At 34.2% G+C, this 14,983-nt stretch overlaps 1 protein-coding gene across 1 annotated transcript in view; it reads left to right on the forward strand.

Annotated features, from left to right (window-relative positions):
- Window positions 1-14,983, forward strand: part of LOC308635169 (putative ATP-dependent RNA helicase DDX60) — an 88,900-nt gene that overhangs the window by 19,761 nt on the left and 54,156 nt on the right. Inside the window, exons 10-17 of the mRNA XM_081269441.1 lie at window positions 644-785; window positions 1,884-2,039; window positions 4,097-4,202; window positions 4,966-5,081; window positions 6,347-6,507; window positions 10,557-10,809; window positions 13,114-13,280; window positions 13,784-13,942. Coding sequence (XP_081125567.1) covers window positions 644-785; window positions 1,884-2,039; window positions 4,097-4,202; window positions 4,966-5,081; window positions 6,347-6,507; window positions 10,557-10,809; window positions 13,114-13,280; window positions 13,784-13,942 — 1,260 coding nt within the window. The remainder of the gene's footprint in view (window positions 1-643; window positions 786-1,883; window positions 2,040-4,096; window positions 4,203-4,965; window positions 5,082-6,346; window positions 6,508-10,556; window positions 10,810-13,113; window positions 13,281-13,783; window positions 13,943-14,983) is intronic.

Genomic DNA, 14,983 nt, shown 5'->3' on the forward strand with positions numbered 1-14,983 from the left:
CTTCAGTCTCCTCTTTCAGTTTATCTGAAAATGGACTGCTAATTGTCATTCACTGAAAGCTTTACTAGGTTCTGATTTGGGTCAACTCTACCAGGAACTCAGTGTGATCGGTGAAGACACTCTGCCTGTGTCCTTTGGGAATATAGCCTCCCAGCCTAAACCCAGTGGGTGCACAAGGTGCCTGGGAATCTTTGAGTTGAAGGATTCAGCATATTTTAGATCCCTGAATAATCAAAAGCTTTTTAAATGGTCTTTTGACCTGAAAGAAAGATTGGAAAACATTAAGACCTAAGTAAGAATAGAGGCATATTTGAAAGCAGAGTATTTGTATAGCTTTGAGACTCTATCTACATATCACAGAGTAAGGAAAAAATATTGAAAATTGAATACAGATTTCCTTGATTTGGAATAAAGAACTGTACTGAATTCACTTGGAAGGAAGTTTTGAATTTAATTTTTGCTTTAATCTTTTAAGTAATGAAGCGTTCATCAGCACCCAGCCTGAGTGGGCTTATATATTAATAAGAATTGAAACAGTCCTGCCCAAGGGCCTTACAGTTGAATTACGAAGTGTATAAAGTCATTCCATACTTTATTGCTAAAATTAAAATTGTAAATAAATTTGTTTTATTTTCATTTTCAGAAAAGGTGGTATGAATATTCCATCCTAAGTAATATAAACATTTTTGAATCTTGGAATCTGAATTTAGTTCACCTTTCTGACTTAAGTGATGAGTCTTTGTTGAAGAATATTGCATTTTACTATGAAAATGAAGATGTAAAAGGTATAACCTTACTATATAATGATAATTAAACTTTCATGCAGAGATAAATATTGCAGAGGTTTTAAATCCTCAAAGAAATTTTATTGAACTTCTAGCATATAAAAACAATTATTTTCTTTTCTTTTAATCATTGTTCACTTATGTAAATAATTTTTACTTAGTGATAATCAGAATGAATATTGAATTTCAAAATATTTATTTCACTTAATATCACTCCAAAAGTATTTTTGGGAAAAATATGTATTTATGTATAAGGCATTTCCAGATAATTTTAACAGTTAAATTTTTCCTTTAAGTTCATGCATAATATTTCTTAATAAAATTACTCTAATTAATATGATTTCTGCTAGTAGATTTTTTAAAAAAGTACCCTTTTCCTAAAAGACAAGTATTTTTATATATTTGTTATGTATCTTTTTTTATATCTTTGGTTTTTTAAAATAGTTTTCTTAGAATAAGTCTACTGATGTTTCTTTTTTGTTAAAGAAAAATAAAAACCATTGTCATGGAACCAAAGCTGAGCTCTATTGAAGGTTTTAAAAAATATTTTCAGTTGTGGATGGAGACAATACCTTTATTTTGTTTATTTATTTATTTTTATGTGATGCTAAGGATTGAACCCAGTGCTACATGCATGTTAGGCAAGTGCTCTACCACTGAGCTACAACCCAGCCCTACTGAAGCTTTTTTGACAGCTTGGGTTTGGTTGCTTTGTATTGCTAACATTGGAATGAACTGACTACCTGTAAATTCAGTGGTCTTTTACTAATTTTTCATCTCTCCAAAATCATAGCTATATGCATTTTTATTGACTGTAAAGTTATGTATGCTATAACATCTTAAAAGCATTAAAGAATAATGAAGAACATTAAATATTCACCATCTGTTATCCTTAGTAACTATAGTTATAATTTTAACACTTATCAAATAGAAAAACAAGAACAACTTTAAAATCTGCTCTCTTAGTCAACACCAGTGACCATTTTCTTCTAGGTATAATATGCATCTCACTGAAAACATTACTATTTGACATATAGTTAGAGCTCCATAAATTTAGTCAAAATGTATGCTTCTATAGTGTTTTTCATTGTTATATAGGCCTACATTTGAATTTGGGAAATGCTATTATGAAGGATTATGAACATCTCTGGAACACTGTATCACAGTTGGTAAGAAAGTTTAATGTGGGAAATTCATTTCCTTTGAGGACAACAAAACTTCAGTTTCTTAGAAAGTCTCCATCACCAATCAAAGGTAACAGATTCCTAATTTAATTCAAAATATAAGCATTGTTTCACTGAAAATGTTTTGAAAGTACCACTGACTTAATGCTGCAAATATACATACTTTTCTGGTATTATACATTTTAATAATTGTCATATGTTTGGGGTGGTATGCAATGACTATAATTTGGAAGATTTATATTTTGTTTGCAATTAGTGTTGTTGCCAATTTAAAAAATGAGCCAGATATATGTGAAATTCTACTTTCAGCAGTATGGAAATTTGGATTAACTAAAAAAAATCTCCTAGTTTAAAATGCTTGAAATCTGGATTAAGAGACACCCAACATTCCTGCGTTGGGGGACAGGAAGATGTAGTTTAAAGGATATACATTGGCATTTATGTAGGATGCACCTCTAGATATCTATTGTACTACATGAGGAATGTAGTTAATAATATTAAATATTATATTTAGAAATATGTATGGTAGATACAACATGGTGAAATTGTAGAACGTAAAAAATAAAGAATCTTAAAGTACCAGTGATACCTACAAAGGAAAAAGATTAATCTATTAATAAATTTTCCTTTAACAATAATAGAATTCAGAATGCAGTGGAATTATATGTAGTTGTTAAAATATAATTTAAGAATAAATGAGAAATAGGTACAATTTCAGAAAAACAAAAATTGATTTATTCATTATCACAGCATCACAGAAGACATTTCTTTGTGATGAACTTCAGGTAAAAGAAAATGATCCAAAAGGAGTGTGAGATGGCTGGGGTTGTGGCTCAGTGGTAGAGCGCTCGCCTAGCACATGCAAGGCCCTGGGTTTGATCCTCAGCACTACATAAAAATAAATAAATAAAATAAAAGTGTATATATATATATATATATATATATATATATAGAGAGAGAGAGAGAGAGAGAGAGAGAGAGAGAAAGCCACAGGATACTTAGGATATATTGATAGAAGGATATTTTTCATAATTTAGGGGAAAAATATACTCTTCTATCAGTATGAGTTCCTTCAGACAAAGACCATTGAGTGCAAGTAGTTTATTGACCCCACGAAGATCCAATAAGAGAGTGCTTAGATAAGATCCAGAAGGGAATAGCACCAATGTAGGACATGTTCATGAGTTGGCTTCCATTGAAGGCAAGTCCAAGTAAATTTCACTGAAAATCTTGAAAGGTACAAAGTACCCTGGAGGTGTCTTAACTGAAGAGCAAGATAATTGAAGTATTTATCAATAAACTCCTGTTGTGACTGTGGGTAAGGGCTGTCTTTAGTGTTTCTGGTCTGCTCCACATGGGCTGTAGGTAGAAAAGTGCTCAGCCAGGGTTGCAGGGGCTTAGGACAGGAAAGTATCAGGGCAATCACAGGAACAGGGGACAGCAAGAGGAAGAGCAATGGCAGTGTACCTAGAATTAAGAACTAGGCACCATAGAAAAAGTCATTCATGGGCCCATTATCATAGATATATCAGAATAGATGCCAGATATATCTGATATCTATGATATCTACCGATCTATCTATCCACCTACCTATCAATCATCTGTCTAGCTATTCTGTGTGTGTTAGGTTATAATATCAAGGAGGACTCAAGAGAATACTGTAATGGTAGATAATATCTCATTACCACCTATATTGTTCCTACTTCTTTTTAATTTCATTTCATAAAAGAGTGTGTGTGTGTGCGCGCGCGAATGTGTGCGCACGTGTATGTTTGATCTGAGTGAAACTTCCATCTTGAGGTTCCTTGTCTCATAATGGGGAATAATAAAAGCAAAAATATTTGCAAATAAGAAATATATATATATATATACAGATTACTCTGTTCATCCATTCATCTACCTACCTATCCACCAATATGCTTAATTTCTGTCTGTTCTGCTGTGTTCCAAAATGTTTTAATGTGAGAAATAGCTTAATAGGCAGGACTGAAATTGATAAATGTAAATAGGATTAATGACAAATATTTTTAATGTGAAGTTTTTAGAAAATATATATTATATTCTTGTATAAATATTTCACATCTATCCTTGTTTTATTTTATTTTATTTATTTATTTTTGTTTACAGATGGCCCTAATGAAAAGCTGCCTAATTTGGGTTTTATTCCAGTGTCATCTAATCTGATCGATAAGTTTACTGGCGACATTTTGAAGGACTTTCCTTTCCTAAAGAGGTAGATGGCCCAAAATGAGCTTCATATAAATAAACACTTGCATGAAATGGATGAGTTACTTATTAAAGATTCTTTGAAATATATTTCACTACATGTAATATGTGCTGTAGTATATAATGAATTTAATATCAAAATATTCAATGATCTGGGCATGGTGGCACATATCTCTAATCCCAGCTGCTTGGGAGACTGAAGCAGGAGGATCACAAATTCAAAGCAGCCTCAGCAATTTAGGGAGGCCCTAGGCAACTTAGTGACATCTCAAAATAAAACATAAAAGTGATGGGTTGTGGCTCAGTAGATAAGTGCCCCTGGGTTCAATCCCCAGTACATCTATCTATCTATCTATCTATCTATCTATCAATAATCTATCTATCAATCATCTCTACATCTATATCTACCTATATTTATATAGATAGATAGGTAGATAAATGGGGAGAGAGAGAAAGAGAGACAGAGAGAGAAGAGACCTTTGATCACTCCCATGTAAACATGTATGTGATTTTAATCTTAGAGTACACCACTCTAGTCCCATGTTTTATTTAATGAACATTTGTGGATGTGGATGGGACTGTTAAAAACATGGAGTGGTTCTGTTTTCTTAAGCCTCTTATAAACTGCTGTTTGGATTCTACCACTTGTATCATATCACAGGAAGAAGAAAGAAACCTGTGATTTTCAGAAATTATTACAAAATGAAATCTGTGCTGTTATATTTGGAGGCAAGCAATTAGAACATGTGTGTGTTTCTGTTTGTTCACAGTGATGATCCCATCGTCACCTCCCTGGTGAAACAAAAGGAATTTGATGAACTTGTGCATTGGCACTCTCACAGACCTCTTAGCGATGATTATGACAGGACAAAGAGCCAATATGATGGTGAGCCCAGGGACTGGGATGAAATAAATTGAAATTGATTTCACTCTCTGTTGTTTTATTTTATAGTGAAAAATTCTCACATGATCAGCCATGAGTCAAAATTAAAATAGTCTACAAGTATTCAGATGTACATCAGGAAGGATGGTAATGGAAAAATTCTCATTTTGTGTCCTGATGGTTTGTAGGTGTCTTAGGAGAAGGTGCAAAAATATGGCATTTGTCTCCTCAAGACCTGGGCTCGGTTTTAAGAAAAGATAGTTTGTAATTTGAAAGATATATGTATTCCGTGGAGTCAAATCTGGTGAGGCCTAGTCTTTCCAGCAACTTTCACTGTGGACTGCATGTAACAAATACAAGCATTGCCACCTGCCTTTGTGCTCAGGGGTTCAAGCCACAGAACCACTGCCAGTAGATCAGCAGAGCTTGAATTAGGAATCTTGTCTCCTCAGTTCATTCCTTGTCTTCATCTCACCTTTATCTACCTCTATGCTTACCCCAACCTCCTTAGAGTTGACAAAACTTACTTTCAGAAGACGTTAAGGGATTGCCCAGTAAGTATGCTCCTATGAAATACTCATCAGCCTGCTTATAGAAATAGCTACCAAGATTCCTGTAAGATAGGAGGAGAGGCTTTAGATGAACCATTCACATCTTTCAAAGTGGTTTGACTTGATGTACATAGATTCAGACATAGAGAAATTAACCAGCGTGGTTATTCCATTCAACTGAACATTGAAGTTTCTTTTTACGGGTGAGGGGATATGGGAGTAATTCATACCCTGATTGTTGGGCCTCACTGTGTCATTGGGTTTTTAGAATGAAGAGAGCTTTCTTTAGCTGCCAAGTTCTTGGTCTGTGTCTGTGGTCCAGAGTAAGGATTTTTTTTTTTCCATAGCGTGATGCAAGAAGTCAGACTATCTTACATGGTTTTCTTTTTTTGATTCTGCTTCTACCTTTCTCTTAACCTCATTCCCCAGGCATGTGAGAGATAATGTCCCAAATGTGTCATTTTTTGGTAGTATCCTAATATTTGTTTTTGGAAGTAGGCCATGAAAAGTGCTCTGTCACCTCTGTAAGTAGGATGGGAAATGACTCTATGAAGAAGAGACAGCCTTAATTAAGATTCTCTTAGCAAAAGTAATCAGCTCAAACTACTGTCCCATATCAGAAAGAAAATACATGTCTATGGGCTGGTGGGAAGAATTAGTAAGAATGCCACTAGAAAAAATAATAGCAATGTTACATGTTCATCTTTCATTTTTCAGAAAAATCTAGAGATCCTTATGTTCTTAGATCCTTGCAAAAATATCATGTTTTTCAACGATTTTATGGGAATTCATTAGAATCAGTCTCTTCAAAACTCATCATAAGTCAAGGTGTTAAGCCAAAGAAGGATTGTCATGAGCCCAAGAGCAAAAAGACACATGTAAGTTTTGACAAATTCTACGGATTTTTACTTAATAATTAAGTTGATGTTTGTTTATCCTTTGGTGGTTAATTTTTATGTGAGACTTTTTTCATTTGATTACTTAATGTCTTATTTACTTGCTAAGAAAGTCTAACCCTCATGTAAAATGTTATATACAATCCTCGGTACATAACAACATATATTTATGTGGAAAAGAATAAAAGACATCAAGTGACTAAAGGTTTGGATTTAGAAATGTTGAAGTAACATTAAAAATATAGTTGTTGATTAGTTAATGACATTGAATACCTTTTTTTTACATAAGTGGTAAAATAGGTAAAAAATAACTGTCTGTTCATTTTTGCTTAATAGACTGTCTACACTCTTCCAAAGCAGTTAAATTATGAGTTAATATACCACTTTTTTTTGGCTGGAAGATTAGAATTATTCATCTCCTCATTTTTTGTGCATTATATTCCTGAAATCTTACTGTTTTCCTCCTTGGAATGTCATTTTTCTACTGAGGACCCTACTGAGAATGGAGTAAATAAGGAAGATTCAAACCTATGTCTGGTTTAAAACTAATAGCTTATCATGTGAAAATTAACAATTAATATCTTTGATAATATCTAAGTACAGAAAATTTGGTTAAAACTGGATTTACTGATTTGATGATTTTAGGCAAAGGTTTACTTTCTTCTTCTTCTTTTTTTTTTTTTTTTTACTAAAAAGAGCAACTCATTAGAATTTAGTCTATTTCTGTGAAGATTAGGTAAAGTATTTATTTTACTAAAGATATCCTCTAGAATTGAAGGTTTCAATATATTAGAGAGTGCCTGATAAACAAAACCAATCCTAGCAAAGACATTTGTCACCTGTGTGCTTTATTGAATGAAGCAAGCATGGTGAAATTATCAGAAATGAAGCATATGAAGATCCCACCCAGCCCCCCCAAAAAAGAAAAGAAAAGATAAATGAAAGAAAACAACAAAAAAAATCTTTAGTCTCACTTTAAAAAATTTTTTTAGTTGTAGATGGACACAATACCTTTATTTTATTTATCTTTTTATGTGCTGCTGAAAATTGAACCCAGGGCCTCACACATACCAGGCAAGCACTCTACCACCGAGCCACAACTCCAATCCCCAGTCTCACTTCTGAGTACTTACTTGGGAAAATTTTAGCAAGATCAAGAAACTTCCAAATCTGTAGGCCTCTAATTTGCAAACTGGGAGTGACAACAGACATCAGTCCATCAGTTTGAGGATTCATCTAAACAGCTCTTTTATATTCTATTCAAGATAATGCCAAAAAATACCATGAACTATTCTAGAATGTTCTCAGTGCTTTTATGAAGCCTCTCCTTGAACTGCTTCAAAAATGCAACCAGATGTGGAGAATGTTTCAGCTTTTGCTCTAATAGTCAAAAAGAAGCCTCACCAAGCCCTCCTGTGATGGCTATTTCTTTTTCATGATAATGACCTTCTCATTTTTATAGCAAAATTTATTGTCAGTGAGACCACTCAATTAAACTTTTACTTTTATTTAGGAGTACCATGAATCATCTTCTCCTTTTTTTGAGAGATGTTATAAAACAGTAAATTTGCAAATATTCTCATCACACAGTATAAGAGATGAAGACTAAAAAAAGATCTCATTCTTTCCCCAGTTATTAAAAATTAAATAATTTTGAAGAAATTAAAACACCTTTATAATTTTATAAATATACTCTCCTACCAACAATAATCTAGGTACTCAGATTAAATGAGATTTGTACATGTCAAGGGACTATGGCTTACTCTTATTTTTTTGAGACTGAACTATGTGGAATGGACTCATAATACAGAGCACTTAGAAGGTGAAAGATTGGGAAAGCTCAGATAGTGTTAATTTGAATTAAATAATTAGAGAGTGATGACAATTAAAATTGACTCCATTATAAGCAAATGTTTCTTTCTTTCTTTTTTTTTTGTACCAAGGGTTGAACCCAGGGGCATTTAATCACATCCCCAGAAACCCCCTATTTCTCTTTTTTTAAAGAGTTTCACTAAGTTCCTTAGGGCCTTGCTAAATTGCTGAAGCTGGCTTTGAAATCGAGATCCTCCTGCCTCAACCTCCTGAGTCACTGGGATTACTGGTGTGCACCACCACTCTGGCAAACGTTTACATATAAATTCCATGGCTAACCAGAATAGTGGAAGGTTTGTTAGAATCCTTTGCTAATACAATACTCCAATTTGTCTTTGTAGATTAATAAATCAGATTGCTAAAAGCAGGTAAAAATGAGTCTGTGTGGTGTTGAAGTCAATTGGAACCATTTATCTAGGTAGGGGAATTCATTTGTCTCTATGTTGGTTCTTCTAGACACTCCTGTCCATCATCTTTTTCTTTATGGACTCATCAAACATATGGACTAAATGCTTTGTGCTTGGCACCTGCCAACATCTATGGCATAGTCCCATCAAGGATCTCAATCTAGTGAAGTATGACAGTAGAAGTACATCTGCAGTACACACTGATGAGAGCTTTGATAGACGCCTGGTCAGAGGAAGGATGACATGACTTGGACATGAGAGAGTCAGGAAGATCTTGGTGGTAGAAATGTCTTGAGCCAGTAGGGATAGGAAGGTGCTTTGGGAGAAACGGAAGAGGGTTGGCCATGCTAGAGAGAGTATGATGTGCCACTGCACAGATACACAGAAGAACAGTGGTGTCATGCTATTTTGATTTCATTACATTTACTCTTTTATGTATAATCTATACCAACTAGAAAATTAGAAGTTACCTACAGAGAGCCTTTATACTTACTAACTTGATTTGTCATATGTTTTTCATTGGTAGAGGCTTAATTTTAAGAGCATTAAAGAAGATTCTTTAAATTGGACCATTATCTTACACCGTATACAAAGATCAACGAAAAATAGGTTGAAGGCTTAACATTTGAATTGACCCTATAAAACAGCTAGAATGTACTTATTGATTGATTGTATGTCCTCCTCTGAGAAGTGTCTGTTCAGGTCCTTGGCAGCCAATTTGGAAAGCAGTATGGAGACTTCTTGGAAAGCTGGGGATGGAACCACCATTTGACCCAGCTATTCCCCTTCTCGGTCTATTCCCTAAAGACCTAAAAAGAGCATGCTACAGGGACACTGCTATATCGATGTTCATAGCAGCACAATTCACAATAGCAAGACTGTGGAACCAACCTAGATGCCCTTCAACAGACGAATGGATAAAAAAAAATGTGGCATTTATACACAATGGAGTATTACTCTGCATTAAAAAATGACAAAATCATAGAATTTGCAGGGAAATGGATGGCATTAGAACAGATTATTCTAAGTGAAGCTAGCCAATCCCTAAAAAACAAATGCCAAATGTTTTCTTTGATATAAGGAGAGTAACTAAGAACAGAGTTGGGAGGAAGAGCATGAGAAGATTAACATTAAACAGGGCTGAGAGGTGGGAGGGAAAAGGAAAGAGAAGGTAAATTGCATGGAAATGGAAGGAGACCCTCAGGGTTATACAAAATTACATACAAGAGGAAGTGAGGGGAAAAGGGAAAAAAATAAGGGGGAGAAATGAATTACAGTAGATGGGGTAGAGAGAGAAGATGGGAGGGGAGGGGATGGGGGATAGTAGAGGATAGGAAAGGCAGCAGAATACAACAGACACTAGTATGTCAATATGTAAAACAGTGGATGTGTAACCGATGTGATGATGCAATCTGTATACGGGGTAAAAATGGGAGTTCATAACCCACTTGAATCAAAGTGTGAAATATGATATGTCAAGAACTATGTAATGTTTTGAACAACCAACAATAAAAATTAAAGGAAAAAAAATAAAAGGTTTCCAAAGACAAAAAATAAAATAATAATAATAAAAAAAAAACAGAATAAGACAGTGGAAAAAAAGGCTTTAAAGAATCTTCTTTAATGCTCATTCAAGAAGGGAAGATGGTCAAAATCATCAATACACACTTACAAATATCGGCCCACTCATGAAGTGTCATCTTGGAATAGTTCCAACTTTTTTCAAAATATTGTTTCTTTTTTCTTGGGCAGGAAACCAAGGCTGAAATAATTACTAGAGAGAATAGGAAGAGGTTATTTGAAAAGGAAGAACAAAAAGAAGAGCAAAAATGGAATGCTCTGTCATGTTCTATTGAAAAAAAATTGAAAGAGAATTTAGTCTCTGGAATAAAGAACCTGGAAGATTTTCTGAAATCATGTAAAAGTAACTCAGTGAAAGTTCAAGTTGAAATGTTAGGGTTAACTGCCTGTTTGAAAGCATGGAAGGAACATTGCCGAGATGAAGGTATGTGATTTTGTTTTTCTTATTTGGGGGAGTTGGAGAACTAACACAAATGTAATGATGACAGTTGTCATTTATTAGCTGGAAATTTGTGTTATAGGGCTCAACGTACATGGGAGACTGACTCAGGAAGATCACAACTTCAAGATTAGCCTCAGCAACTTAGTGAGACCCTGTCTCAAAAAAAAAAAAAAAAAAAAAAAGGACTGGGGATGTTGCTCAGTAGTTAAGCACCTCTGGGTTCAATTCCCAGTACCAAAAAAAAAAAAAAAAAAAAAAAGACTTACATACGTTATCTGATTTTATGTAGGTACTATGATCGATATTTTATTAATGAGCAATGACATTGTAGAGAGGGTTTCAGTAGTAAATACCCAGGAGATTTATAAGCATTATATGCCAAGTAGTGCTAAGGGAAATGACAACAAGGCACCCAGGGAGAATCTGTCATTTGCTTTTGGGTTCCAAAACAAATACTTTCTTCCTGGATAAATAAAAATTCTTGTTGATCTACCATGCTTGGTTCTCCCAAAGTTTCTGTGGATTCCATGTGCTCTACTAAAATTGCAAGTAGTAGAAAAGAAAAGAGGCAGAAAGAAGAAGACAAGGTGAAATAGAACTGAGTAGAGATGTGCAAATCAATAGCAGTGAAATAATCATGTTTCATAATACCTCTGACATGACAGTTCTTTTGAGTAAACCTAATGGATCTGTCAGGTTGAGCATTTCCATACTCATGTGAGTCCCAGGTTCTCCTGGCCCCAGACTTTCATTCTACTGTCTTCAATCTGCTTTAGCAAAGCCAGCCTCTCACTGGGTATTTTATCCCAGCCAAGGGCAAAGGCTTAGCTTAGTCTGTTTTCTCTTCAACTAAGGTATTGAATCAGGATTTGCAGTTGTCTGCTACTGAGAGATCAGAATTCACAGTGGCTTAAAGAAAATCCTACTTTATTTCACTCATTTAAATGAGGTTCACACATAGGCAATCCTGGGCTGCTTTGTGACATTAGGTTCTTTCATCTTTGTATTCCTTTATCCCTGTTGACATTCTTCTAGTTATCTTGTTTCCCTAGATGACAGCATTCTAGAAAATATTAGGAGAAAGGGAAGAAGGCAGAACCTTCTCTCTGCAGCTCTGTGTCTCTCTTTTCAGAAGCTTTCCTAGCTATCAATTTCTGCTTAGAAGTCCTTAATCAGGACCTAGTCACAAGACTACACCCAACCACAATGGTTCTGGTAATGTAGACTTCTACCCGGGTACATCGAACTTCCCAATAATACAGATAATTAAATAAAGAATGTTGAATAGAGAATTTTAAAGAAGCATTTGCTACAAAAAATGTCCTCGTCCTTATTTTTCATCTACTGAAACTCCACTTATTCCCTGAATCCATTTCATGAAATGTCTTTCCATAAAGCCTCCCTCAGTAGTCAGGTTCCCATAATACCTACAGGGTCAACCAGGGAACACACATTGTTTTTCTAAGTGAACTGGAATTTCCTGAAGAGTCAGAACTCCCTACTAAATTTCCTGCGTAGTCTCCTATAGCACTCAGTAGGTGTTTGGTAATATTTATTAAATAGATAAAAATGAAAAGAAAGATGGAGTCCAAAGAGCCCTGATATGGTAAGAATAAAAAGATTAGCAGAAGGGAAGAATGAGGCTATGAGAAATGGAGAGGGATTATCAAAGTTTGGTCTGGCAGTTGAATTGAAGGGCTCCAATGTTTATACCAAATACTTTTGGTCAACACTTGTGCTCAATAATGTTGCTAAGTTTTTACCAAATATTTAAAGTTGTACCAATATTTTTTTTTGAACATAGTAGAAGAAACATGAAAATAATGAGAAAAATATTTACTGTTCTCATTAAATTTCTACAAAGTTCACATTTAATGATCATGAACTATATGATTTTTCTTTTTCTTTTTTTATCCCTGATACAGATATTCTCAATAATACATAGAGATGAAGTGTGAATAATTAAACTTTAATTTTATTTTATTTAGGCCTTTGTACTCCCAAATCTCCATTAATGCCAAGATAACAAATTTTAATAAGATAGGTTAGAATAATTACTCTTGGATAATGAAACTTTATTAATTTGATGCCTTTAATAAAAATTTAATTTTTTAAAAAATTCTTTTTTAAAATATTTTTTTAGTTGTAGATGGACACACTATCTTTGCTTTATTTATTTATTTTGATGTGGTGCTGAGGATGGAACCCAGTACCTCATGTGTGAGGGGCAAGGGCTCTACCACTGAACTACAATCCCAGTCTCTGATTTCTTCATTCTTTACCAAGGTAAAACCACAAAAGATATGGCGATACCCATTCAAATGATGAAAAGGATCCACTCATTGATGGAAAAGTACTCAGAGAATTTACAAGAAGATGATCGGCAACTCATAGCCAGATGCCTTAGGTACTTAGGATTCGAAGAGTTGGCATGTTCTTTACATCCAACCAAGGTAATGTTTTTAGAGCAACTTTGTTTTAATAGAATAATTATGAGTTATAATATGAAAATACAGTCATCTCTTTTAGATTTTTTAATTGAAAATATTATCATTATTAGTAATATACCTGCCCAATCTTGAAGTATAGTCTAAAATTACAAATCTTGAACAAATGCTTACCTGGACATAAAAATTAAAAGCCAGATAATTTTGAAGATCTTTTAAACTAATCTTAATTCTATCAAAACATCTCAAAACTATAGTGTGATTGTTCAATTGTTTTTAACTATTTATCAGATTCATAGCCACAAATACCATGATGGATATTTGGAAGTCCTGATGTCTACTAGTTAATTCACAATGAAGAGAATGATTTAAGTGGTAACATGTCCATGAAATTTAAAACGGGGTTAAATGCTTTGCACATGGAAGGAACTCAATATTAAATATTTTAATCATTTAAATAATGTTGTAATTTAAAATCACTTTCAAAATAATGTTTTAAAATAATATAGGATGTGATGGATGACATAAAGAAGAAGAAAAAGAATAAATATTCAATTGGCATTGGGCCAGCTCGGTTTCAACTGCAATACATGGGCCATTATTTGATAAGAGAAGAAAGAAAAGATCCAGACCCAAGGGTCCAGGATTTTATTCCTGACACATGGCAGGTAATGATGTGAATGCAAAAAATATTCTTGCATTTTCTTATTATATGTGAACTTTGGAGTTGCTCATTATTGTTTTGTGTATTATATTTGGTATAGGCTTTTAAATATTGAATATTGAATCACTGTTCTTTTATTATTTAAAGAAAGAAAAGTTTTCATTTAATATATAGACAATTTCCTTGAAGGTATTTGACAAATTCACATACATCAATTTGAAATTTAAGATGCTCGTATCATCCCTCTGAATCCTATGACACAGCCTCCAGATTGGCCCTGTATCAACAGGATTTCATATGTAAACATATAAAGGCACACAGAGAAATTTGGGTAGATTAAACAGTAAAGACAATTGTTTAGTTATGTACACATTGCATCTGCCACCATAGTAGTTATTCTTCTATAAATGTACATAAAGCAAAATTTGATGGCTATAACATTTGGAAGAAAATTATCCGCTTTTGCATACAATGAACCATATAAAATTTCTGATAAAGTAAGCATGTTTCTCTATAAAAATGCAATTCCAGGGGTTAAATCTAATAGACTGTCCCACTCAGAATCAGACTGTATTAGTCAGCTTTTCATTAATATAGTGAGATACCTGAGAGGGCCTGAATTTACAAAGAGGTTTATACAGGTCACAGTTTTGGAGCTTCAAAGCCCAAGGTGGCATCATGTCACAGTAGGAGCAAATGTGTGAGAAAGCATCACATCTCAAACCAAAAAGCCGAGAAAGCTAGTGGGGCCAGGCTCAAGGTTTTGTAATAAACCTCTTTTGAGAACTACTAAGAACCTCCTTCTGAAGGCATGCCCCCCGTGACCTCAGGACCTCTTACTAAGACCCATGTCTTAGAGGTCCTAACCCCTCCTACTTCCAGGTTGCTTCATGGACACAAAAACTGTATTCAAACCAGAGTTTGGACTTTACCTTTCTTCTGATGAGCGCGGTGGGTTACCTTAAAAAAAAATTCATGCTGCCTTTGCAGGAGCAGGAAAATCAGCTCCTTATTTCAGTTCAGGACATGAGACAGTCAGATGTTC

This window comes from Spermophilus citellus (assembly GCF_964194105.1).
Source record: "Spermophilus citellus genome assembly, chromosome: 16".
In the NCBI taxonomy this organism is placed as follows: domain Eukaryota; kingdom Metazoa; phylum Chordata; class Mammalia; order Rodentia; family Sciuridae; genus Spermophilus; species Spermophilus citellus.